The sequence below is a fragment of the Podarcis erhardii genome (assembly GCF_964252035.2).
Source record: "Podarcis erhardii genome assembly, chromosome: 13".
In the NCBI taxonomy this organism is placed as follows: domain Eukaryota; kingdom Metazoa; phylum Chordata; class Lepidosauria; order Squamata; family Lacertidae; genus Podarcis; species Podarcis erhardii.
In genome coordinates this window covers 18,313,428-18,340,692 of record NC_138502.1, presented here as the reverse complement: position 1 = coordinate 18,340,692, position 27,265 = coordinate 18,313,428, and the positions used below count along the sequence as shown (strand labels likewise).

The following is a 27,265-nucleotide window of genomic DNA, read 5'->3' as shown; positions in this document are numbered from 1 at the left end:
AGGTCGTCCTGGAAAGAGCCCCATCTGCTTCCAAGAATAAGTCAGGCGGCCGGACTGATCTCTGGGTAAGCTTTATTTCCAATCTATTACCCAATTTGATAGAGAAGGGAAAATAGGTGGGGTTGCAGCTTCAGCCCATAGTTTCAAAATGGCTGCCCCTTCCCTTGTTCTGAATTCATGAAGCTGGCAGAAGTTGCTGTTTCTTCAAGTGCTTTGTTGTTTCTTCAATAACGGAGCTTTGGTCCACATCTGGTGAGATGGTATGTTTCTTGCATAGATGGATATTAATTAGTTACTTTGAAGGGGGGGAGGTCGGGGGGGGGAGTTAGGACATAACAAGCCTTAACCAAAGTAGCAAGGTTCAAAGGTTAAGCGACACAGGTCAGAAATCAGGTCGGGCAGGGGGAGTTTCAAAGTGAATAAAAAATCAGAATCAAAACAAGAAAGACGGAGATGAAGTCAAAGCTTTGGGGGCTACAGGAAATGGTGAAGATACTTTGGCAGGAAATGGCTTGTCGGGATTTGAATGGAGAGCAGCAAAAGGGGAAATCACATGCCAGCTTGACGGCAACAGGTCATGTGGAGGTCCAGCCTGACAAAAGACGGGAAGGTCGGAGGTAGAAGGTGGGCAATACTGAAAGCAAAACAGTTTGTGTCCAGTTTTACGAGGCAGCAGGAAGCAATCCAGGGCAAAAGCCACAGAGGTTGGATGTCAGAGAAGTCGGCGGGATGGCTCTCTACTCGCAAGCAATTTTCCCGTCGAAGCTAGACAGGCAGATGGCAAAGGCCTGAACTGCACAGAGAGGGAACCGGTAATCCATGGTGAACACATCGGGCGCCACACGACCAAACTGCAGCATAATGTAGTTAGCTGTACGGCAGGGATGGGAAGAGAGCACCAATGAGACAGGAAACTCTGTACGTAATCTCTGCTGCTAAACATGCAGACAAAACGCCTTTGAAAACATCCACCCTGGTCCACCACCTCGCCGGCCTGCCCACCTGTTATGTACTGAGTTGAATAGGATCCAAAATGCAGCAGTCTGATTGGTCCTAGAACAATAGGATTCAGAATGCAGCAGTCTGATTGGTCCTAGAACAACAAGATTCAGAATGCAGCAGTCTGATTGGTCCTAGAACAATAGGACCCAGAATGCAGCAGTCTGATTGGTCCACAGGAGCCACCCAATCCAGCTCCAGGTAGAAGTGAATCCGCAACCTGATTGGCCTACAGGAGAATCCCGGAATTAGCCAATCACGTGGGGCCCATTGTGTAAATAATGTATGTAAAGCAGACATTCTGTGGGAACTTCCATTCCTCCTCACCACTATGAGCTGAATAAAAGTAAAGGTAAAGGTACCCCTGCCCGTACGGGCCAGTCGTGTCCGACTCTGGGGTTGCGCACCCATCTCGCTTAAGAGGCCGGGGGTCAGCGCCGTCCGAAGACACTTCCGGGTCACGTGGCCAGCGTGACAAGCTGCATCTGTTGAGCCAGCACAGCACACGGAAACGCCGTTTACCTTCCCGCTAGTAAGCGGTCCCTATTTATCTACTTGCACCCGGGGGTGCTTTCAAACTGCTAGGTTGGCAGGCGCTGGGACCGAGCAATGGGAGCGCACCCCGCAGCGGGGATTCGAATAAACGAGCTGAATAAAGAGCATGAAATCCACTCTCGACTCCCGAGTATATTTCACTACCCATCTCCCCATTCTTCAAAACAACATGCTCAGGGTCTTCTCCTCCAAAGATACATACCCCCCACCACCACCTCCGTTTACTACATACAGCCAAACCTCTGCTCAAACTTTCCTTCAGCCTGTGATAAACAGAAGGAGGGGTGTGTAACTTTGAGAGGTCCTGTTCTTTTGAAAGATGGCTGCTGGGTGGCGCAAATAGCTTTCTTACACTTATGGAGCTTGGTGAATAGAGTTAACTTGGTTACACAGAGATCCTCGTGTGGCATGTCTGCACAAGCCAATGTTTGTACAACCTACTCCCGTAAATATGTAATTCGTGCACTCAGGTGTGCTGCGACCTTTATGTCCAAAGGTTTCTTGTGCATTGCTGAGATGCAGCAATATCCGGGCTGGGACTGTTAGGCCAGAGCGGTCTCCCTTAATTTGGCGTCCTCTGTTTGTTCTGGGCTACAACTCCCATCATCCCTGACCATTGGTTCCACTGCCTGGGGCTGATGGGAGTGGTTCATCCAACAACATCCAGAAGGCACCAGGATGAGGAGGCCATATCAGAGAATCCCTTGCCCACGAAGGAAGTGGTCCTTCTAAGCCTGTTTGATTGGAAGGAAGTCCCAGTGAACCGGCCTCGCTTATGAGCGACTGTGGCTTAAGTTACTGGGCTGCAGCACATTCGCCTCAAATCGCCTCCTCTCAACTCCGCCCACTACTCACGGTCGTCTTCTGAGATGATCTGGAAGTTCTTGACGGAGGCCTGTGTGACGCGTCCTCGGAAGTTGAGCACGTAGGACTGGGTCTCCTCGTTCCAAGCCGGCATCTTGTTCTGGAGTTTGATCAGGTTCTGCATGTTCCGGTTCTGGTACCGAGTCAGGAGGGTCTCATGTTCCTACCGACAACACAGACATGCGGGGATGTTTTATGCTAGCGGTTTCAAGCCCTAGAAGGGCACTAGAAGGAGCGGGGCTGCCTGCCAGCCTCCATTTCGCAGTGAACCACTCACATTCTTAGGCCGGATGCAGATCCTTTCGTTGTCCGCGTCCACACCAGGGATTATCACTGTCATTTTCCGTGGGCCTCTGAATCCCAGCACATTGGTTTCCTATAAAGGAGGTGAGGAAAGGAGCAAAAAGCAACATAAACTCTCCTATTGCCCCACGTTGGACAGAAGATTTCTGCATTGCAGGGGGTTGGACTAAATGACCCCTGGGGTCCCTTCCAATTACAGTGGTACCTCGGGTTACAGACACTTCAGGTTACAGACTCTGCTAACCCAGAAATAGTACCTTGGGTTAAGAACTTTGCTTCAGGATGAGAACAGAAATCGTGTGGCGGCAGCGGGAGGCCTCATTAGCTAAAGTGGTACCTCAGGTTAAGAACGGACCTCCGGAACGAATTAAGTACTTAACCCGAGGTACCACTGTATATGATTCTATTCACTCTGCCATCGGGTTGTTACTGTCACTTTATTATTCATTTATGTAGCATGTTGTGAATTCTGCAAATGCATATCTAAGAAGCCACCTCGTACCAAGTCAGACCACTGACCTATCCACTCAGTATTGTTTACTGACTGGCAGCAACCCTCCAGGGTTTCAGGCAGGGGTCTCTCCCAGCCCTACTTGAGGGTGGGTGGGTGCTAGGAATTGAACCTGGGGCCTTCTGCATGCAAAGCAGCTGCCCCAGCACCAACTCTTCCCCTATCTGTGTGCAATGCAGTGGATAGATTCTAAAGCTATCACCTGAAACAGAAGTCAACATTCTCATTTTGTAGTAGTAATAATAATAATAATAATTATTTATACCCTGCCGATCTGGCTGGGTTTCCCCAGCTACTCTGGGCGGCTCCCAACAGAATTAAAAGCACAATAAAACTTCAAACATTAAAAACTTTCCTAAACAGGGCTGCCTACAGATGTCTTCAAAAAGTCGGGTAGTTGTTTATTTCCCTGACATCTGATGGGTGTTCCACAGGGCAGGCACCACTACTGAAAAGGTCCTCTGCCTGGTTCCCTGTAACCTCACTTTTCACAGTGAGGGAACCACAAGAAGGTTCTCGGAGCTGGACCTCAGTGTCCAGGCAGAATGATTGGGGTGGAGATGCTCCTTCAGCTATACCGGGCCGAGGACTCAACCATCGTTGTCCCACTGGGAGAAAAAGCTGCTTCACACCAGAGAAAAACACCACAAGTAGCCAGAAGGTGATAAATAAAGCAGGGATGAAGGAGCTCTGGGCCTCCGAATGTTGTTGGACCCAAACTCCCGTCAGCCTCAGACTAATTGCCAGGGATCGATGGGAGTTGTAGCCCAACATTTTTGGAGGACTACAGGCTCATCTCATCTCTGTAGTAAAGGCAGCACCATAGCAACAGAGGTTTCTGCTTATACAGGCCATTCCCCCATCTAGCTCAGTGTTGCCTATTTTGGCAGCTGGTGGCTCTTTGAGATGTTGCGTCTATCCTGCTGCCCAGGCTCCTCCCCTCATTCCAACAGGGCCCTCTCTCCATTCAAGCTTACGTAGCAAATGGCAACCAGCTCTTGCCGCAGCTGGGCTGTTTCTGGAACAAAAGGTTTCTTATCTGGGTTCATCCCATTGTCAAACACGGTAAATTTGGTTCCCAGTACGTTGGACCTAGAAGCAGGTTTTTTTTGGGGGGGGGAGGAGAGAAATGCTTATTTTAGAAATCTTATACCTTATCCTCAACTCCCCCACTTCCCAATTAATAAATAACAATACACAACCCAATATCAAAGGAAAATATAAATGAAGAACAAGAGCACTGCTAAAAACAAAATGCAGCGGCCGAGAATGAAACTTAAGTGTTTTGTGTCTCCCAGCTAAGGATCATTTGTGCATATGTTAAAAAATTAGGACAAATGCTCAATAAACAAGATGCTTGAAAGGACAATGGCTTAATAGTCATTTCCTGCTCCTTATGGGAATTGTTTTTGAACACCTCCTCCAGAAAAACTGGGCAACTCAAAAGATCACTATCATCGCTTTGAACTTGAAATTGCTCTAAGAAAAGAGGCTGCCTCGCTTGCTCTGTGGTTTTCTTTGGCGATAACTTATAGGAGGTGTTGTAGGTCCTTGCCTATGAATGCTCTCAGCCCAATAAATGGGTAGGTTACTAGAGACGCGGGTGGCGCTGTGGGTTAAACCACAGAGCCTAGGACTTGCTGATCAGAAGGTCGGTGGTTCGAATCCCCATGACGGGGTGAGCTCCCGCTGCTCGGTCCCTGCTTCTGCCAACCTAGCAGTTCGAAAGCACGTCAAAGTGCAAGTAGATAAATAGGTACCACAGCAGTAGGAAGGTAAACGGCGTTTCCGTGCGCTGCTCTGGTTCGCCAGAAGCAGCTTAGTCATGCTGGCAACATGACCTGGAAGTTGTACGCCAGCTCCCTCGACCAATAAAGTGAGATGAGCTCCTCAACCCCAGAGTCGGTCACAACTGGACCTAATGGTCAGGGGTCCCTTTACCTTACCTACTAAGGTGCTGCAGGGCTGGATGTTTGGGGTGATGTGACCACAGCAGCGTAACGCTGAAAGGCCCTAGCACTCCAGGGCCTCGGTCTTTCACATCACCTGAGCTTCCTGAGATGGCAGGGATTCAACCTGGGGCCACCTGCATGCAAACCAGGCACCCTCCCAACTGTGCCACAGCCCTGCCAACGCAAGATGGGGTTGAAACAGACATACCTGACTTTCCCAATGTAGTTATCTCCATCCCTTGACAGATCAATGGGGTCCAGTGAAATTAGGTAGTTGGAAGTCTTGCTTTTCTTCCTCTTCCGCCCAGACATAATGAATCGCTGAGGGAGAATACACAACAACAGTCAGTGAGACGGGTCCCTGGCAAGCCTCCCTCCCAAAATGGCCAGCATCCCCTTTCTGATCCACACAGGTATCTTTACAGTTCCCTTTCTCTGGATGCTGTTGGACTACAACTCCCTGACCGCCGGCTGCGCTGACTGGGATTGATGCGAGATGGAATCCAAAGATATCTACAGGCCCAAGGCTCTCCGTCCCAGTTCTAAGCCACTTCCATCCAGAATAATTGCAGAGACTTTATCGCAGGTGTGGGGAACTTGTGCCCCCCCCAATGTTGTGGGACTACAACTCCCAGCAAGCATGGCCATGGGAGCTGTAGTTTGGCCAGATCTGGAGGCCCATGGGTCCCTCATGACCTACTTTTCACATCTCCAGTGAAGTTCCAAATGTATTGGAAAACAACCCTGGGATATAATTGCTAAGCAGTGTCAAATCACAGGAAGCTGTACAAATTGCATCTCCTTCTAGAGTAATTACCTATAAGTTCTTGTAGAATATGATTGATAAGATTACTAGTCTGGATATCCCCATTGGCAGCTTCCTCCTCTGAAGCTTGTTGCAACCTACAGTGGTGCCTCGCAAGACGAAATTAATCCGTTCCGTGAGTCTCTTTGTCTAGCGGTTTTTTCGTCTTGCGAAGCAAGCCCATTGACGGCTTAGCGGATTAGTGGCTTTTAGTGGCTTATCGGATCAGCTGATAAGCGGCTTAGAAAAAGGGGGGGAAAGGAAAAAAAACCCGCAGGAACTCACAAGACATTTTTGTCTTGCAAAGGAAGCCCATAGGGAAATTCGTTTTGCGAAGCCCCTCCAAAATGGAAAACCCTTTCGTCTAGGGGGTTTTCCGTCTTGCGAGGCATTCGTCTTGCGGGGCACCACTGTACTAAGAACATGGATCCATCTAGCCTTTCATTACTGTCTACTACACTATCTGACAACAGTTTTCCAGAATTTCCGGCAGGTGATTCTCCTGGCTATGCCTAGAGATTGTACCTGGGACCTCCTCCATGGAACATCTTTCAAAGGTGAGAGAGAATACATATACCAGTGTGAGGGCTGGCATATGTGAGGCACTTGCCTTTTTGCCTCCAACGACATCGCTGAGAGGTTGGTAAGGCCAGGGCCCCAGTGGTTGCCATGGCAGTGGGGAAGGCCCTCATGAGGCTGGAAGCCATCCATTAAGAGAGAGATGAGCTCCCAGGATTGCCGCCTTAACTGAATTGCCAGACATTTCTTTCCTATTAGACCCCACTGTTCACCATTTCTGGCCTTTTCTTTCTCACTATATATCCCCGCCAAGTAAGGCTAAAACATGGGTAGGCAAACTAAGGCCCGGGGGCCGGATCTGGCCCAATCGCCTTCTAAATTTGGCCCACAGATAGTCTGGGAATCAGCGTGTTTTTACATGAGTAGAGTGTGTCCTTTTATTTAAAGTGCGTCTCTGGGTTATTTGTGGGGCATAGGAATTCGTTCATTCCCGCCCCGCCCCCCCCCAAATATAGTCTGGCCCCCCACAAGGTCTGAGGGACAGCGGACCGGCCCCCTGCTGAAAAAATTTGCTGACCCCTGGGCTAAAACTTCATTCATCTGATGGACTCCAGTCCATGGGTCGGCAAACTAAAGCCTGGGGGCTGGATCTGACCCAATTGCCTTCTGGATCCGGCCCCCGTATGGTCTGGGAATCGCTGTGTGGATCGGCATGGGGATTCTGATTGTTCGGGCTGCACCATTCCCCCCCCCCTCCCTCACACACACTGCAGCCTCCTCCCTCCCTCCTCCTGGCTTCTCCCCGCCCTGCCTAGAGGAGGAAGGGGGCTGGGCTTTGTTGAGCCGCAGTTGGCTGACCGCCATTTTAAGCAGCCCCTCTCCAGAGCCAGCCCTTTCGTGCCGCTCATCATCCCTCCACTGCCGCCAGCCCTTGCCGCTTGCAAGACACAGGTAAGCAGCCACCGGGGCTTGTCTGGTGCTGTGGGGAAGGGAGGGGAGAGTCGGGGGGGGGGATCCTCCAAAAAATATAGTCTGGTCCCCCACAAGGTCTGAGGGACAGTGGACCGGCCCCCTGCGGAAAACGTTTGCTGACCCCTGAAAGCAGGGTTGTTGTTGTTGTTGTTCTAAAGGCACAGAACTCCTTCTCGCTTGCAGATACCTTCTTTCCGTTTTCCATCTCCAGATGCAGGTAGTAGAAGGGGAAGATGCCCTTGTCCACCCCCTTCCGGTCCCGTGTGATGCGACACTGAATTGTACTGCCTTGAGGAGCGGGTTTCAGTACAAATTCTTCTAGGTCATCCAAATTGAGGGACAACGGGGTGCCACATTCTTCACTGGGAGACTGAGAGGGGAGAAAATAAGGATAGGCTGCTTCTTAAGGCTAGTTAGAGACTGCTTTGGGGGAAAACCTCACAAAGCAGTTAACATGGAAATAGGAAAACAATAAGCATCAATTGAAACAACATTAAAACAACCAAGACAAGTGACAAGGGGGAACAAATCCTTTTGGATAATCCTTTGGGGCAAGATGGTCCTTAAGTAGACCATCTGAAGGAGGGAAATGCCCTCAGGTGGAATACTGGGAATGAGATGGCAGCTTTTCAGACAATTCAGTCTTCTCTCTTTCCTTCCCAAGGCAACATTGTCCTCAGATGGGAGGTGTTTTGGAAGGAATGAGGTAGGGTAGCTCAGTCAAAAGCAACTGTTCTCTCCTTTAACTGCTTGCTTGGCTCCTTGCTCTTATATGTAGCCCACAAGTGCTTCAAACACATGGAATCCTGTGGATTATAGTTCTGTGAGAAGCTAAAGCAGGGATGGGGGACCTGTGGCACTTGATATGTTATTGAACTACAACTCCCAGCTTCCCTGGTCATTGGCAATACTTGGCGGGGCAGTTGGGAGTTGGAGTCCAACAACTTTTAGAGAGCCAAAAGCTGACAAATTTTATCGAACAGCTCCGGCCATGTGATTATTAATTCCCTCAAAGCTAATGTCGGATCAACTTGAATATCGGGATTTCCCAAGCCTAAGTAAACACAACTTAAGCAATTATCGCAGAGAACAGGCTCTCCGTTCCTGTATGGTTTATGACCTTGTAAAAGGAATACTCTGTGCCACGGCCGTCTTGCCCATGAGGTAATGTGAGGTGACCACCTCAGGCTTCTGGATCCACTGGAGCAGCAGATCCCAGTGTAGATCTTTACTCCCCTCCTTGTTCCTGATGTAGATATTCACTCACCCCTTCTTCCCTGGTGGGGAGGGGGACACCATTTTGCCTCAGGTGCCAAAAGGTCTTGGGCTGGTCCTGCTCTGTGCTAAAATCTTAAAATAGCAGATTTTGACTCCCTGGTTTTTAAAAGCTAGTGTGTTTAGGGTGTGTGTGTAAAGCTGGAGAAGAAAACCAGGCACTTGTTATGTAGGCCTATGCCCGGCCAATCTTCTCCTGGCCTAAAGAACCTCTAAGAGAGAATTCTCAGCAAACCCTCAAAAAGAACCAGAGTTTCCAAGTTACCTCAGCAGAAACAGAGTGCTCTTGTGCTCATGTCCAGTTTTCAGACTCGCCACAGGCCTCTGGTCTGCCACTGTGAGAACAGGATGCTGGACTAGATGGGCCACTGGTCTGATCCAGCAAGCATGGCTTATGCTCTTAAACTATGACAGTTGAACCAACCATTTGTAGACCCTGTTTTAAGTTTGTGGCACCGCCCTTCAAGGGAGCAGCACAGCAACAGATGTGTTCCATCTGAACCCATTTTTTAAGTCCTTCACCCACCATTCTTTCCACATATTTGGGAGTACCTTTTTCCACCTTTTGATAAAAGTATGTTGAAAGGAAAAAGCTTCTCCATTTCACTGTGGCCAGTTTCCATTACTGTTCTCTAGCCACGGATAAGGGGGAAGAGAGAGACAGCGTTGTCCGTTTCCACAAATAGAAATGGACCACCCCAAATTTGTCTGTCAAAACTGACAATCATTTCCCACAACCTTGTCCGTTTCTGTGGAGACCAGGGCAGCGGGACAATGAACAAAATGGAGCGGGGGTGAGGTGAAGGTGTACCTATGGAACAGCAACTGAGTAGAGTTGCAGGACATCGGGGGCAACAGCTAGGATAGGGGGGTGGGAGGGGGGCATTCTCTCACATTAGCACAACTGCATACTGTACACACCATACATTTAAAGCATGCGACATTTCCCCTAAAGAATCATGGGAACTGTAGTTTGAGAAGGGTGCTGGGGATTGTAAGTATGTGAGTGTGTGTAAACTACACTTCCAAGGATTTTTTTTTGGGGGGGGGGGAAACCATGCACTTTAAATACATGGTATGCACCCAGCCACATATATCCCGAGTGATCATTCAGATGCTTGAAAAGGGGGTGCTCAATTTCAGCCATAGCCTCTTACGGTGGCCGAGTCAATTTCCTCACGGAAGTACATAAGGATGTCTTGATCCTTGTCCTTGAAGTCTTCATCTTCATCATCCTTCTCTTCATCGTCTTCGTCTTCCTCACTCTGGCTTCTCCTTCCATTGGTGAGAGACCCTGAGCAGAGCAAGGAGGATTGGGAAGGATGGGCTGGAATCCAGTCACTAATCTCTCTCTGTCTCTCCCTTCTACCGCTTTAGATCAGGGGCATAGCTTATACATTGCATGCCTAATTTAACAGCCATTAATGCTAGAAAGTTGTTGTTTTTTTAAAAAAACTAGCTACCTAAGGTCCTCATGACCCTTAATTCTGTGCTAAACATCACTGGATGTTTGCAGAAAGCTGCAGAAACACACACAACTCTTGGCTATATCTCAGAACTCTTTGCCAAGATCAGTTAAAGAGAAGTTCGGCAGATGATCCCCTTCCAGCTGGAAGGCCACTCACCTCTGTGTGCAAGCATCCTGTCCCGGGGCTTTTTCATGGGTGAGGGTGGGACTGTCAACTCCTGGGATGACTCCCCCTCACTGTCAGAATTGCTGAGCAGTGTGTCAACATGGCAGGCTTCGCCAGTGGTATCCTTGGACCCTGTAGATTCTAGGTCCATGTCTTCTCTCTGCGGTTCATTCTCGAAATGGTCTAAGATGTGAAATCAATTCTGTTACTGCCCTCTTCTGGCTCGTTCTCGTCTCCACGCCACCTTCTACCTCTTGTCCCAGGGCTGCTTCAGGCCTTGTATCAGGCGTGTGGGGAGTCTCAGGCCCGCTAGATGTGGCTGAACTACAGCTCCCATCGTTCCTACCCATTGGCCCCTTTTGCCGGGGCTGATGGGAGTTGTAGTTCAACAACGTCTGGAAGGCCAAAAGTTCCCCACACTTGCCTTATATTTCAGAGACCGGAAGTACATAACACACAAACCATGTCATTCACCAATGTGTCCCTGTATACCCCGCAGCGCTTTCAGGAAAAAATACAAGTGAGCAACAGCCTAGCAAGGATTGATGTCAGGTAACAGTTGATGGGAAAGACTGTTCCTGAGACCCTTAGCTGCTGCAAGTCAGAATGGACAATACTGGGTGGGGTGGTCCATTCGCTTGGCTCATATAGGATAGCTTTGTGTGTCTGTATATTCACTTCAGCATATATTTTTTCAACATCAGATGTAATTTCTGCACCCAGGGAATACACACACCGGTCTATATTCCTGTCTGCATGCAGTTCAGGAATAATGGCTCATATTTGACATGAGGAATAATGTAAGAAGATGGGCCTTGTCGTCTTCCTACTTCTTCCTTGTTTGCTCCCTCCCTCCATGAACCCACTGGACACTCTTTGCACTCTGTTTTATTAAACACAGATCCACTGTGCATCCCCCACTTGCTCGCTCATTCCCGTTCCTGATCTTGTGCTAAAGCAGAGGGTGACCAGTGCTTGAGTAGGACCTGGGGATCAAAGTTTGAATCCCTACTCAGCCATGAATCTCTCTGGGTGACCTTGGGACACCCACTGCCTCTCAGCCTAACCTACCCAAAGGGTTGTTGTGGGGATTAAATGAGGAAGGGAGCCATTACGTACTCAGTGGTCTGTGTTTGCTTGAGCTTGAGTCTGGACTAAGGATTCTGAGCTCCTGTGTTCTGATTTGATACATGCTGTCCAATCACAGAACATTTCAAGATTTGGGCTTCTGCCATTGGCCCTTGAACTCTTGAGTTGTGATTCGCAGCTTTGAAGTTTAGACAGCCAATCACGTTGGGAGTGGGAGTGGCTCAGGCTTTCAGAAATGTATATAAGAAGTTGCTTTGCCCCCGTTTCCCAGTCATGTAGTTCAATAAAGGTCCTTGCTGTTATCGCTGTGTCTTGCCTCATGGGAACCCACCTAAACTTCAGGAGAGAACTGTGTATGTCACAGTTGTATGAAAGGTGGGGGGAATGTAATTTATTAACCAACATGGTCATTTGTATACTACATAATTGTCAAGGTGGCTTCTAAGCTTGAGCCTGGAAACTGTTTAGCAACCAATGAAGTCGATGCATTTAAAATGGAAGTTTCTGAGCTGCCTTTTTTGCAGCATCTTTTATACAGAAAGCGTTGCAGCAGTGGCATATTATCTTACTACTCGTATATGCACAGCTTTAAATGCAAATTTTTCTGCCCTGTTCAGAGTATACATGCTTCCCTGGCACAGTTATTTAGAAACGGGGCACATGTTCAAAGCACAAGCTCATGCTCCCTTGCCTCAAGAGTGGGCTTTCCATGCCTCCCTGTACTCTTATGCAAAATTCTGGAGTCTCACCTTCCATATCCATGATGATGGATGGAGCTTTCTGTATTGGGGATGAGGCTTCCTTTTCCAACAGGGGTGCCTGGAACTCGCAGCCAGGAGCCTCGCCTTCCATGTCCACAATGCTAGATGGAACAGCCTCTCTGAGTGACAAAACTTCCTTCTTTGACCTGGAAGCCTGGCTATGTCGCTGGGCATTGGGGCGCCCTGCAGGTGCTAAGAAAGAGATGACCAGGACCTCAGGGGTTATGAATGAAATGTGCCTTAAATAGCAAGCCAGTAAAAGGCCAGTTCTGTAACTTGGGGTAAAGGTAAAGGGACCCCTGACTATTAGGTCCAGTCGTGACCGACTCTGGGGTTGCGGCACTCATCTCGCTTTATTGGCCGAGGGAGCAGGCATACAGCTTCCGGGTCATGTGGCCAGCATGACTAAGCCGCTTCTGGCAAACCAGAGCAGCGCACGGAAACGCCATTTACCTTCCTGCCGGAGCGGTACCTATTTATCTACTTGCACTTTGACGTGCTTTCAAACTGCTAGGTTGGCAGGAGCAGGGACCGAACAACGGGAGCTCACCCCATTGCAGGGATTTGAACTGCCGACCTTCTGATTGGCAAGCCCTAGGCTCTGTGGTTTAACCCACAGCGCAGGGGGATTGTAAATAAGAAAAATTGCATTATTTATGCTGTTAGTTTCCAACCATGGGAAGGGAGAAGGAAAGACAGTATAGGAAGCCCTGAATTCCCCCCTGGAATTTGATCAGTGGAAGTCTGGCTCAGTCTCTCTCTCTGGTTCAGGCCTCACCAGGGATTCAGGCCTCACCATGGGACTGAAACTGCCTTGGTCGCGCTGGTTGATGATCTCCGGCGGGCTAGGGACAAAGGTGAGAGCTGTTTCCTAGTTCTGCTGGATCTCTCAGCGGCCTTTGACACCATTGACCATAACATCCTTCTGGACCGTCTAGAGGGGCTGGGAGCTGGGGGCACTGTTATACAGTGGTTCCGCTCCTTCCTCCTGGGCCGTGTCCAGAAGGTGGTGGTGGGGGGTGAGTGTTCAGACCCCTGGGCTCTCACTTGTGGGGTGCCTCAGGGTTCTGTCCTCTCCCCCATGCTTTTTAATATCTATATGAAGCCGCTGGGAGAGATCATCAGGGGGTTTGGACTGGGTGTTCATCAGTATGCAGATGACACCCAGCTCTACCTCTCCTTTAAATCAGAACCAGTGAAGGCGGTGAAGGTCCTGTGTGAGTGCCTGGAGGCGGTTGGAGGTTGGATGGCGGCTAACAGATTGAGGTTGAATCCTGACAAGACAGCAGTACTGTCTTTGGGGGACAGGAGGCGGGCAGGTGTGGAGGATTCCCTGGTCCTGAATGGGGTAACTGTGCCCCTGAAGGACCAGGTGCGCAGCCTGGGAGTCATTTTGGACTCACAGCTGTCCATGGAGGCGCAGATTAACTCTGTGTCCAGGGCAGCTGTCTACCAGCTCCACCTGGCACGCAGGCTAAGACCCTACCTCCCCGCGGACTGTCTCGCCAGAGTGGTGCATGCTCTAGTTATCTCACGCTTGGACTACTGCAATGCGCTCTACGTGGGGCTACCTTTGAAGGTGACCCGGAAACTGCAATTAATCCAGAATGCGGCAGCTAGACTGGTGACTGGGAGTGGCCGCCGGGACCACATAACACCGGTTCTGAGAGATCTGCATTGGCTCCCAGTACGTTTCCGAGCACGATTCAAAGTGTTGGTGCTGACCTTTAAAGCCCTAAACGGCCTCGGTCCTGTATACCTGAAGGAGCGTCTCCACCCCCATCGTTCAGCCCGGACACTGAGATCCAGCGCCGAGGGCCTTCTGGCGGTTCCCTCATTGCGAGAAGTGAGGCTACAGGGAACCAGACAGAGGGCCTTCTCGGTAGTGGCGCCCGCCCTGTGGAACGCCCTCCCATCAGATGTCAAAGAGATAAAGAATTACCTGACGTTCAGAAGACATCTTAAGGCAGCCCTGTTCAGGGATGTTTTTAATATGTAATGCTGTATTGTTTTTAATACTGATTGGGAGCCGCCCAGAGTGGCTGGGGAAACTCAGCCAGATGGGCGGGGTATAAATAATAAATTATTATTATAAATTATTATGGTTCCTGTGATATCACCAGATTGTGCTCTCACATTTTTCAGCTTATATCTGCACCAGAACTAGAAACTTGCCATTTTAAAATGAGGCCCAAAGTGTGAGATTATTGATTGGATCTCCCGATTTCTTTTTGTAAAAGCTGCTGCAGGAAGACCTATGAGGAGCCTGGACTGAGGCCCTGTTCCTAGGGGAGTGGGGGTAGGTAATTTAATTTCTCTTTTATTATTTATTAAAGTTGTATGCCACCCTTCACCCGTAGATCTCAGGACAGTTCACAACATAACCCTTTTTGTAGCACCATTTCACCGATTTAATTTGCCACTTCTCTTGAAGCTGCTATTTCTCGTATTATACCCGTCTTCCCCAACCCCCGTTCATACATAAAAGCAACTTTGGTGGTGACTGTTTCAGAAGATGGCACTGGGGAAAGGGTTAAATCCCTTCTTTTATTGATTTTGCTACAATAGAAAATAAAAGACGGCAACAAACTAACAATGAAAGCCTTCTCCAAACCCCGTTACCAGAACAAAAAATTCCTTCCAGTAGCACCTTAACGACCAACTAAGTTAGTTCTAGGTATGAGCTTTCGTGTGCATGCACACTTTTTCTTCAGATACTACTCTGATATCTTCAGATATCTGAAGAAGTGTGCATGCACACGAAAGCTCATACCTAGAACTAACTTAGTTGGTCTTTAAGGTGCTACTGGAAGGAATTTTTTGTTTTGACTATGGCAGACCAACACGGCTACCTATCTGTAACCCGTTACCAGAGTGACTAATTAAGCAGCAATTCCTCACAAGCTCTGCTGCACAGGAAGAAATAAAATGGGCAGAAGCTTGAAGGGGGAAGTTTTTAACTAAAGGCACATTAGTTCTGAAGCCTCGGTTGAATTTTGCCTACCTACACTGGGCAGCTAAGCCCTATAATTTTTTTTTCTTTTTCCCACAGATCAGGTCTGGGGGGAAACACAGGAAGAATACTGGAACGCAACAATCTGGTGAGTGGCAACAACATGATTATCCATTATAAAGCCCCCTAAAATTCACTAAATGCTGTATATCTGGAATGAACAGGGGTAAAAACATTGCTACTCCTTATTCCCACAGCAACTCCTTGTAGAAGCCACACCACCAGCTATCTATGAGGAGGAGAATTTAACTTTTAGACCTTCTCTCCCTGCACTGGGGAAGTGACTAGTAGCGGGAATCCCCTCAAATCAACTAGGAACATTAGCAGGGGTATTTCCCGCATTGGGGTACCTGTGCGCCCTGCAGAGTGCCTAATATAGCTGACTCTGCCTTTCGGGAACCCCTCTCTGCATAGGAGAACTTGGTCCTTGGACATGTGCAAAGCAGTACGAGTCCTGTTGACTCAGCTCTGTTGCCTGGCAACCGAGCATCAGAGGCAGTTGCTTAGCAACCGCTTATGGTATCACAGTGGTGAATGTTCAGCAACCTGGTTCTTCTCTCTCTCTTCCCCCCGCCCCCCCTCACCTTCTCTCTGTTTGGCCTGCCAGCCGTTCTTGGGAGCTGATTCGTTCCTGTTGATAGGCTGTGTTTCTTCCAAAATGGCCACTTCCAGCTCCTCCTCCAGCTGGGCCTCATCAAAGAAATCTGTGGAGAGGGCAGGGCACAAAGACCACATAGAGGCTGTTCAATCAAGCACTGTATAAATTTTGTTGAATAAAATAAAAAATAAATAAAGGTGAAAGGGTGCTGAAGACTTCAGGGAATAGAGGAAACAGGTGGTGGGGATTATAATAATTCTACGGTCTCAAATATAGAATAAATGTTCACAAATGTACAAGGCAAACAAATATATAAGCATATAAACCGCATGTCTGAAATAGTACAGGAAGCCATTTTGACTCTCCCAAATTGACCTCAAATATTTCTCTGAGAGGAGGAAGGAAAAGGGAAAAACTTTCCAATTGACTTTGGACTGTAGGGGCTTACACCTCCCTGTAAATACAGTCTAGCAAGTATGCGTTAAGCTGAGCAAACTATCTATATGCCTAAGAGATTAGGGAACTAAAGTATTTACCATCTCAAAGTGATGGCCAGGCTACCCAGAAAATGCTATCAAGTAAGGCATTATCAGGTATCCTGGCAGACAGGAGAGAAGCAGCGCTCTCACATTTCTGCTGGGGACCACCTCTTTCTGTGTTGTATGTATGATTTTTGAGGGGTGGTCTTGGGTTACAGGGTGGGCAATTTCAAGAGTCTTTATAGGGGCTTGCGCACCATTGTTCGAGGGTCTCCTCCCTCCTGTGTGTGGTGAGTGGGGACCCTGTTGCAATAGCTGATTTCCTTTAATAAAGATCAGGCTTATTAGCCGCTTTGCTTTCAATATACTCTGGCTGGCCTCTGCTTTCTCTCTCACCGATAGAGATTTCCTGAGGGACTCTTAAGGGCTCCCCATAAGGAAAAGAGAGATATTTTCTTATAATAGGGATAATCCCCAGTTATTCCTGGAAAGAGAAGTGCAAGATTTCAGAGCCTATGGGGTGGGGAACTTTTTCTTCCCAAGGGCCACATTGCCTTCTGGGCAATTACTCTGAGGGCCACATGTGCTGGGCAGGGTCAGATGGCAAAAGGGGGAGGAGCAATGAAGGTAAATTTTACCATTGCACGGTAGGCTAGTCCCCACCCACCCTTGCCTCTATCCTTCATCCAGACAAGCAAGAGTCATTATTAGCAATGCAAAAACACTGAAACCAGGCTACTCAGGAGTGTGGCCTGAGGAGAGAAAGTGTGACCTGGGAAGGGTTATGAGGAAGTCTCAAGGGGAGAGATGGCTGTTGTGCCCATTGTCCTGTGGGCTTCCTAAGGGCATCTGGCTGGCTACTGAGAGAACAGAAAGCTGGACTAGTTGGGCCCCTGGCCTGATCCAGCAAAACTCTTATATGACCGTACGTTCTTTTGTTACCTGTAAAGGGTTCCTGGCATTCCCCTTGGCCGTTGTGCGTTCGGTTCATCTGCACAGAGCTACCCCACATATGAGCGCCAAGGTGGGCCTCTGGGACCGATTCCACGAGGAAAGGGTTGCTTGTACCTTTGGAAAGACAGGCGGATTATCGTTCAGTGGGCATCAAATCTCATTCAAGAAAAACTCCGAAAACTCCACGCCATCCATTTTATCTACCATTTAGCTGAGAAGGGCAAGTTTTGGTCCAGTACCGAAGTGGGTTGGTTGTGGACCGGGGGAGGGGGGCGAGAGAACCATTTACACCCCCTCAAGTTCCTTGGAGAAAAGGAGCTCATCCCTTATCAAAGCTCATCCCTGACTGCTTTCCCCCTGCTTTGCCCCCTTCTGTAGCCTTCAAAGGTGCAAATTTAAATGCATGCAGGTTAAATGTGTGCACATTTGAAGTTACTAACCACTTTGCAGCTCTGTTTATTTAAAAAATAATTATTACAATAAAAAAGCCTCCTCGTAGATTGGAATTTCATCCTACGCGATGGGATATGTCAACGTTCCCGAAGCCCCACCTGACAAAAGGATTTAAATGCTGAGAGCAGGCTGCTAGGCCACATGATCTCCTCAGGCTGGGCAGTGCTGCTTATACTCACTATTGCACAGGCTATGCTCACTGCAAGACTCCATGAGTGGGATGCGTTCCTCTGGCTTGCGCCTCCCACGGCGCCCCTTCACCTTGGCCTCCGTGTTGGCCTGGACCATGAGCGGCTCCTGGCGCTTGCGCCGTTGCTTCTTTTCGATGATACGGCGCTGGAAGGGTGTACAGAGAGATGGTCAGAAACGGAAGCAGGGTTAAATAGAAGAAGAAGAGTTTGGATTTGATATCCCACTTTATCACTACCCGAAGGAGTCTCAAAGCGGCTAACATTCTCCTTTCCCTTCCTCCCCCACAGCAAACACTCTGTGAGGTGAGTGGGGCTGAGAGACTTCAGAGAAGTGTGACTGGCCCAAGGTCACCCAGCAGCTGCATGTGGAAGAGCGGGGAAGCGAACCCGGTTCACCAGATTACAAGTCCACCGCTCTTAACCACTACACCACACTGGTGTAGAGGAGGGTGCTGTGTATATTCAACACTTTTTGGGTGGCTGTGGTTTGCAGTACAGTCACCTCTTTCTTTGTGGTTTTATGCCAACACCCACAGCACTTTTATCAATATACAAATACCGATGTCCTATTTTTTTACCATTAAAAGCATATTTTTTTACCATTAAAAGCATTTTTTTACAATTAAAAGCATTTTTTTTTACATTAAAAGCATATTTTTTTACCATTAAAAGCATATTTTTTTACCATTAAAAGCATTTTACCATTAAAAGCACTGGATTGGAAATTAGATGACCTTTTGTGTCTCTTCCAATTCTACAGTTCTATGATTCTAAGACTCACGTCAATTGCAATGATTCCCCTCTATTTGCCTCCCCCATTAAGAGATCCCATAGACAAGTTCTGCCAAAAACCCAGATCTAAACCCTTGTTCTGGAATACACTGCAGCAGCTGAATTATGGGGTGTGTTGCCCTTGCCATACTCAAGAACCTTTTAAACAAAGCATTGCCACTTACAGATCACACACGCCAAGCGACTGCATCCCTGCAGCTCGAGAGCTGTCTGTCTACCCCACCCCACCAAGAAGGTCCCCAGCAATGTTCAAGCTCCTCCCCACTCCTGAGAGTTTGGCCTGCTGCTAAGGCAAGGTACCTGGATCTCCAGTTTCTGCTTCCGGATGAACGCTGCTTCGTCGTTGCCATTGCTAGAAGAGAAAGGGGTACCAGCATCAGGAGGTGAATTGGAGAAGGAGTGGAGGCGGCGGTACAAATTCCGGTACATTCTGAGATGTGGCATCACTCTGCCAGCTCCGGGGCAGCCCCACCTGCTAGAGGGGTCAGTCCCCAGGATTGCTGCTCCCTGGGGGTTCTGAGTGCCATGGCGTTGAAAGGATTTTGTGACCTCACAAAAGCCTCAAAGGCCCAGCCACGGTGGAGGTGGGAAAGTGGACAAGGCCATGTCCACACGCTCATCATAACTTATAATTTATAAAGCCCTCCGTGCTCTCAAACTCCTGCATCACTCACACAAAAATGCCAAGTGTTGTGGCACCTTAAAGACTACGGTCACATCCACACGGCACATTGAAAGCACATGGCTTCCTCCAGAGGATCCTGGAAATTGCTGCTTACCCCTCAGAGAGAGCTACAATTCCCAGCATCCTTAGCAAAGGTACGGTTCCCATGATTCTTTGGGGGAAGCCACACGCTTTGAATGTATGGTATGGATGATGTGACCTGCCACAGTTGCCATGGCATATAAGCTATCGTGGACTATGGTTTTATTTTAGCAGATGGAGTCCACTAATTCTGAGGTGCTGCTCAGATGTTGTGGATTGCACAACTCCCATCAGCCACAGCCAGCATAGCGAACTGACGGGGATGATGGAATCTGCAGCCCACAACACCTGGCCACATCTGGCTTAGGTGCCATAATAAATATGTTCAACTTCAGGTGGCTCAAAGACACTCTGTAGTTTTTGGTGTAGCAGAATAACATGGATACCCTCTGTATTGTTCACACTGATGGAAAGAGGAGTTACAAGCGAGGAAGAAACAAGATGGGCTCCACTATTTTTAAACTAAAGTAGGGATGGGGATTCTGTGGCCCTCCGGACGTTGTCAGATTCCACCTCCCATCAGCCCCATTCAGAAGGCTAACAGTTAGGGACGATGGAGCTGTAGCAAGACAGCATCTAGGACTGGATGGAACCGAGTTCTAATCAAAATAAGGCTTAATAAAGATGCTTAGGATTTCCAAAGTGCTTTGAAACATTCAAGGCACTTTACACGCACAACTGTACGGCAGGCTGGTATTATTTAGAGGAGCTGCCTGAATAAATAATGGATTCGTTCCCTGATGAGACCTGCACAGATTTTCCTATGACTAAACCGATAGTTTTGAAGGGAGAAAATATGCTGGGGTTTTTCTTTATATGTAGATATATGATGGCACTGGGGCCAAGAGGCATCCCTTCTGTGTTATAATTAAAGGGGAATGACATTTTTCAGCTGAAGTTTGTGTAAGTTCTTTTATTTAAAAATAGCGAACATTGCCGAAACGTGTTGCCTGATTAATTGGTGTTGTTTCAGTCAAAAAGGGCCTTAATGTATCAACCCAGCCAATGAACGGTTGCAGCCCTGATGTTCATTTAGCTCTGCTTTATACCATTTTGAAATGGACGTTTTTGTCAATAAGTGCATAGCTGGGGAACATACAAAGCTGTCCAACTGCTGGCCCACCTGGCTCCATATTGTCTACACTGGCTGTGGCTCTCCAGGGTTTCAGACCTGGGTCTCTCCCAATCCTAACTTTCTGCATGGAAAAGAGGTGCTGTGCCACTACCTTTCCATTGATACAGCTGTAAATGTTTCCACGTACAACCAGCCTCTGCCTCTTAACCACTATGCTGTTATCTCAGTTGCGATACTCAGCTAAGCAGCTAGCAAGCTAGGCAGACAGACAGGCAGACTAAGAAGACCACTTCTTACTAAATTCCCTTCCTCCCCTTCCTTACCTCCCAGGTGTGGGTGAAGCATTTTTACTTGTGGATTCCGTGAGGCTGCAAGAAAACGGTGCAGGTGGGTCAGACCACCAAAAAGAAAAATGCTTTCTGAATGCTCAGGCCCTAAATACGTCCTGACACTAGCAAGCAGAAAAGTCATATTTGCTGTAAAATGTCCAGTGCTCCTACAGGCAAACCACACAGGGACAGGGACAGTCCCAACGGCAGGCTGGGAGATTAGCGCAATCTGTAGGAACGGTGCAGCACAGGCAAGGGATTGCCGAGACAGTTGCACAACACCTCTTTTTATTTAATTACGCTCACATACTGCTCCTCCTGCCAAGCTCTCTGGGCTGTTTGCATCTACTATATATTTTGAGAAGTTGTTTGTTTGCTATGCCTTTGGGACGCATAACGGCAGAAGGAAGCAGGATGGTTTTCACTCAGCACCCAAAGGACTACAGCATTGGCACCCTCAAGCAAGTATCTCTGGGAAAGAGCATCCCATAAGTGGTATATTCATCATGTTTTATATGCAGTTACAGATAGGTAGCCGTGTTGGTCTGCCATGGTCAAAACAAAATAAAAAAATTCCTTCCAGTAGCACCTTAAAGACCAACTGAGTTAGTTCTAGGTATGAGCTTTCGTGTGCATGCACACTTCTTCAGATTCTTTATTATGTTTTATATGGAGAGGCCAGGGACTGAACCAGGGACCTTCTCCAGCCCAAGCATATGGTCTGCCACCAAACTGCAGCTACTGGAAGCCTTGAAGAGCCAGTCTGAAAGGAGCAGAGGGACCCGGCTCAAACTCCCATCATCCCTGATCATTGTCCATGCTGCCTGGGGCTGATGGGAGTTAAGAGTCAACAATATCTGGAGGACATCAGGTTGAGGTGGGCTGTAGGAGCATCACTGCAGCTCTACATGGGGCTACCTTTGAAGGTGACCCAGAAACTACAACTAATCCAGAATGTGGCAGCTAGACTTGTTCCTCGGCCCAGTATATCTGAAGGAGTGTCTCCACCCCCATCGTCCAGCCTGGACACTGAGGTCCAGCTCCGAGGGCCTCCTGGCAGTTCCCTCACTGTGAGAAGTGAAGCTACAGGGAACCAGGCAGAGGGCCTTCCCGGTGGTGGCGCCCACCCTGCAGAACACCCTCCCACCAGATGTCAAGGAAATAAACAACTATCTGACTTTTAGAAGACATCTGAAGGCAGCCCTGTTTAGGGAAGTTTTTGAATGTTTGATGTTTTATTGTGTTTTTAATATTCTGTTGGGAGCCGCCCAGAATGGCTGGGGAAACGCAGCCAGATGGGCGAGGTATAAATATATTATTATTATTATTCCATTTCTTTTACATACATTTAAGCTTCAGTGCAAAAGTGGGAAACCTATGGCCCTCCAGATGTTGCTAAGCTATAATACAAAGTCCTGCGCCCTCACAAACAAATCTTTTAGGTGCCAAAAGGCTCTTGGTTGCTTTGTGCAACAGACAAACACAACTTCCTGCCCTGAAATGTATTCCTAGGGAACATTTTTGGGGGCGTGAGGGGCGGTGAGCCAGAGCAGCTAAACTGACTTTTAGAATTGATTAAGTCTGTGGCACAGACATCTCTTCTGACAGCAGCCTCACAAGTGGGTTCTTAAACTAAAATGACCTCCGGAGGCTAAGAGCATGGATTAAAAGCGTGAAGGCGAACGGGCGAGGCTTCCAAGCAAGGCATCTGTTCTCTTTCTAAGGTGGACAAGATAGAATTAGCCTCAGGAGGGATTAGCAAGAATAACAGCCAACAGTACACACCCACCCACCCAGAAGAGCCCCGTTCGCTTACATTTTATGCCTTGCTGGAGATGGTTGGACCGCAGTAGGATCGAACTGCATCTGTCAAGCAGAAAAAACCAGGGGATAGATAGAGGTGCACAATATTACTTTTGATTTTTAAAACCAATTTCCCCCCTGCTGTCACCTACGACACAGCCGTCTTTGCCCTGAGCCTTTTGGACTCTCAGTTCACTGCCAATCTTGGCTTCTCTTTGCTAGTGTCAGAAATCACTAGTTCTCGCTCCTCGATCCAGAGTTCCCAGGTGTGACTCCTGGCACCTTCCAACACTCCCTTAAAAAAACGGTGCCAGATATTTATCTTTCGGTAGAGAATGAGAAGACAGCTTGCCATGATTCGATCAGTGCAATCAAATGACACCCTTCACCCGGAATCCTGCTCAAGGACGAGCCCAAGCTCCCTTCTTAACTCACCGCTTTCACCCAGGGAAAGCCCCAAACCGCTCAAATCCCACTGAGGTTGGATCCTGTCTTCTCCCTCCTAGCTCTGGTCTTTGGACTGCAGCTGGCGAAGGTAGGTGCGGAAGGGAGGGGGGAGCACACAGTGGAGCAGCTCCTCTTCCCCCGCCAAACCAGCATCAGATTCTCCTAATCAGCTTTGTGACTTTGTCTGCCTTAAGTCTGCAGGACCTGTGGCTGCCTCGAAAGGTGCCTTCTGCCTAGTGGCCTTGGGAGTCAGGTGTGTGAGCAGCCAGTGGCTGGGCTGCTGAACCCTGAGCAAGTCTTTCCTGCACAGTGCGTGTCTGTCGAGAGCGAGCAAGAGGAAAAGCTTGCATTTGAATGAGCAGCTGCAGAACTATGGCTACATCCAGGCACACATATACAAAGAGGGCAGTGGTTCCCAATCGTCCCCCCCTCCCTGCCCACTTAAAGGCTGCTGTGGGTCTTCGCAGACCACTTCATAGTTTTTCTGCCAGTTGTAGCAACTGTAATGTGCTGTGGTAGGAAGGGTTGCAAACTCAGGAGCATTTCAGACCCTGATATCTCACGGTCCAAACCTGAGACCCTGGGGCAGCCCCTGGTGATGTTCTGGTGATATCAGTGATATCACAGGGCAGGCCCTGGAGATGGAGGTTAATTGGGAGGCAGTAGCAGAGGAGGGCGGAACCCCCCAGAGTGTCTATGCTGCAATTTGCACCCAGCTCCTGCTGAGCTGAAGCTTGCAAGATGCATGAACGGTAAAGGCACTCTTTCCCACCTGGAGATTCAGACTGGCAAGCCCAGTGGTAGATGCTGCATGATTTTTAACGGTGCTTTTTATTGCTGCTTTTATTTCCTATTGATTGCACTTTATTATACAGTGGTACCTCGCGTTACAGACACTTCAGCTTACAGACTCCACTAACCCAGAAATAGTACCTCTGGTTAAGAACTTTGCTTCAGGATGAGAACAGAAATCAGGCAGCGGCGGCGTGGCGGCAGGCGCCATTAGCTAAAGTGGTACCTCAGGTTAAGAACAGTTTCAGGTTAAGAACGGACCTTCGGAACGAATTAAGTTCTTAATCAGAGGTACCACTGTACTACAATTTGAATTCCCCAGAATTCCTCCTGGCCCCGTTGCTCCTCTCCTTGCTGGGCAGAGCAAGGGGAAACAGCACCAAGCTTTAGTTGCCTCATGCTCTCCCTAGCGGAAGTTGGTCCATTAGGGCAAATGTTGGCCCTGCCCCACCAGCCTCAGTCTGGCCTGAGCCAGCTCACATCTGCTGACTTTCTTACCGACAACCAATCCAGGGACGTGGTACTGCCTCTCCACTTCCTCTTCCTTACTCTCAGTGTTGCCCCCTGTACAATTTGGCAGGGAGCAGGATGGGGGCAAGACTAGAATTGGTCGGCTCCCCTGCTTGCCACTGGCTCTAGCGCCACCTACTGTTGACCTCCAAGGTATTCCACCCTCCCCGTCCAAAGAGCACAGTCACAACTGACTCTTCCCCCTGGTGGTTGTAGAGACTGAGCCCAGAGGTAGGGGGCAAGCAGATGGGCAGCAGGGGCAGAAGTGAGGAGGAGGTGGTGGACCCACCACTCAGCAAGGGGGTCCACTGGGCATCTTGTCCAACAGCCTGAAGTTGCAGACACCAACTGTTCTCCAAACTGAACTAAAAAATCTCCCATTAGCTTCACCATCCTCCTCTCTGTTAGCTTACCTCCTCTGGCGAGATCAGTCTTAGTGACATGTTGATATCATTGTTCCAATTGAGCATGGCTCCAGCGTCCTTTATATCCTTACAGGAAATCCACAAAACCTACGGCTTGTATGTTTTGAGTCCGCTTTGCATAAAGGAGCCCTTTCAGGCTTTGCAAAGACACCACAAGTTCTAAGACAGCATTACAGCTGGGAAAGAACAAATTCCAGTTCAGGAACTGAGGTCAGTAGATCAACCAGAGTTGAAAAACTTAGAACTTGCGCTTAATATATTTTTTCCCCCGTCCTCCAGCTCTCAGCAGCTGCTTTACACACTAGTTCCTTCAGTGCTCAAGGTCACCATACAAGCTACCGTTTGCTGATTGGACAATGGGTAAACTTGGCGATGCCACAAAGGATTAAAAAGATGTTCCATTCTGGAATAAAGAATTCCAGAATGCAGAGACAGAGGCACTCACCATTCTACTGGATGCCAACATAGACGTGACTTGGCTGGTTCCAGAGGGGCTTAGTAGATGTGCCAACAGAGGCTCTTCCCATGAGTAGAGGGGAATGGATTCTAGTCTTATCCGCACCCTAACTTTCCTCCAAGAGGAGCCCAGAGCAGCAAACACATGCAAAATAAAACAATTTTAACATCTAAAAATAATTCCAATGCAGATACAGACTGAGAAAGGTCTCTGTTACCGTTGGAAGCAAAGTTGTTGGCTTGTTGGGAGAAGGAAGTCTTCAGTAGGCACTGCAAAGACAACTGAGGCAGCACCTGTCTTATATTTAAAAAGGGAATTCCAAAGAGAAGGTGCCACCACATGAAAGGCCTAGTTTCTATATTGTGCAGAATGGACTATCTGCAGCAGACCTTCACCTGCACAGCACAGTGATTGATTAGGTATATAAGGGGAAAGACAAACTCTCAGGCGTCCTGGTCCCAAACTACATATATCTTTATAGCAGGTTGAATTTATCCAGGTGGCTCATTGGCAGCCTGTGCAATTCTTTTAGCGGTATGCGTCATGACATGGCAGCAATATCCTGCTCCGGTGAATGGTAGAGCCACTGCATTTTGCACTAGTTGCCCAACAGTAAAGGCTTATTTGCTCCACCCACAGCTACAGATGCAACTTACATTTCATAAATACACGTACTGGCTGGCACACTTCCTATTTCTTGCAGTACAGTGGTACCTCGGGTTACATACGCTTCAGGTGACATACGCTTCAGGTTATGGACTCTGCTAACCCAGAAATAGTACCTCGGGTTAAGAACTTTGCTTCAGAATGAGAACAGAAATCGTGCGGCGGTGGTGCAGCAGCAGCAGGAGGCCCCATTAGCTAAAGTGGTGCTTCAGGTTAAGAACAGTTTCAGGTTAAGAACGGACCTCCGGAACGAATTAAGTACGTAACCAGAGGTACCACTGCAATTGAGAAATGCGTACTTACCATGCAGATAAAACTATCATTTTTGTACAACACATTTCTGACATTTCTATCGCCTATGCATTTTGGAAAGTTGACTGTTTGATATGTATTTGCACACCTCTTAAAATCTTGTAATTTTGCATGATGGTTCCTGAGATCTTTGTTTGGACTCCACTGGACACCATTTGAATCAATTTCAAAACTGCACTGATTTTCTGGTTTCTTAGAATTCCCAAACAATGCTGGGTATGCGGCTGTTTGTGAAGACTTCTTTCGTTTTGCTGAAAGAGACAAACATAATCAGCTTTCTGCAAATACTACCAACATAGTTATTTTGAAATTATTATTTACTGCAATGAATTCTAGCCACTGTTATCACTGGGTGGCATTCGGGCAAGTTTTACTCAGAATACTGTAGACCCACTGAAATGAATAAGACTGAGATACCTCAGTTAATTAACCACCCCGCAATCTTTGTTTTGCTCAGTAAAGATCTCCTCCTGTTTATTGTGTCTCCATGCTGAGGCATCTGCCCCTGTTGAATTTCTGCCTGACACTGGAAGCAGCAAAGCCTAGTGCCTCCGTCAGCAGATTTTTAAAAGCAGGCAGCCTTACGAAGCAAATTTCAGAGTAACCAGCATATTAAGGAATACATTTTACTGTAGCATAAGCTTTCCCGGATCAGCGCTCGCGAAGCGCCTTATACCTCTAGCTTGTGATTTCCAATGCACTCTGCCCATGCTCAGAAATACATTCGCCAGTTAGCAGATCACACGCGGCCGCTGCTAAATTCTCGCTCTCCAAATAAATCTAATTGCGCCTTAAATTAACTTCTATCGCCTTCCTCTCTGCGCCCTCTAGCGTCCGTTTACCAGAAAACACGGATAAAGGGAGGAAAAGGGGGGATGCAGCTATTTGGGAAGGAGGAGGACGGGGGCGTGGCCGTCTATGCAAAAGAGGTTGGAAGGTGGGGGCATGACGCAAATAGAGCGCC

The 27,265-nt window shown here is 48.3% G+C and overlaps 1 protein-coding gene across 5 annotated transcripts; it reads right to left on the bottom strand.

The window, feature by feature from the left end:
- Positions 1-55: 55 nt before the first annotated feature.
- On the bottom strand, positions 56-27,237 carry TULP2 (TUB like protein 2). 5 transcript variants are annotated; one of them, XM_081837375.1, is made up of 18 exons: positions 27,144-27,237; positions 26,390-26,552; positions 25,312-25,433; positions 22,706-22,755; positions 20,884-20,928; positions 19,020-19,071; positions 17,916-18,072; positions 17,272-17,397; positions 15,837-15,956; positions 12,228-12,422; positions 10,381-10,572; positions 9,913-10,049; positions 7,668-7,850; positions 5,393-5,505; positions 4,210-4,324; positions 2,696-2,794; positions 2,410-2,581; positions 56-871 (listed from the first exon to the last, which is right to left on the bottom strand). In XM_081837375.1, the coding sequence occupies exons 2-18, from the start codon at positions 26,454-26,456 to the stop codon at positions 738-740; spliced, it is 2,079 nt and encodes a 692-aa protein (XP_081693501.1). In that variant the 5' UTR covers positions 26,457-26,552; positions 27,144-27,237; the 3' UTR covers positions 56-737. The 5 variants fall into 5 exon arrangements, with proteins under 5 accessions (XP_081693501.1, XP_081693504.1, XP_081693502.1 ...); XM_081837378.1 differs by lacking the exons at positions 25,312-25,433; positions 27,144-27,237 and having other exon boundaries at positions 26,390-26,405; XM_081837376.1 differs by lacking the exons at positions 25,312-25,433; positions 26,390-26,552; positions 27,144-27,237 and adding an exon at positions 24,855-25,197.
- Between the last annotated feature and the right edge of the window lie 28 nt (positions 27,238-27,265).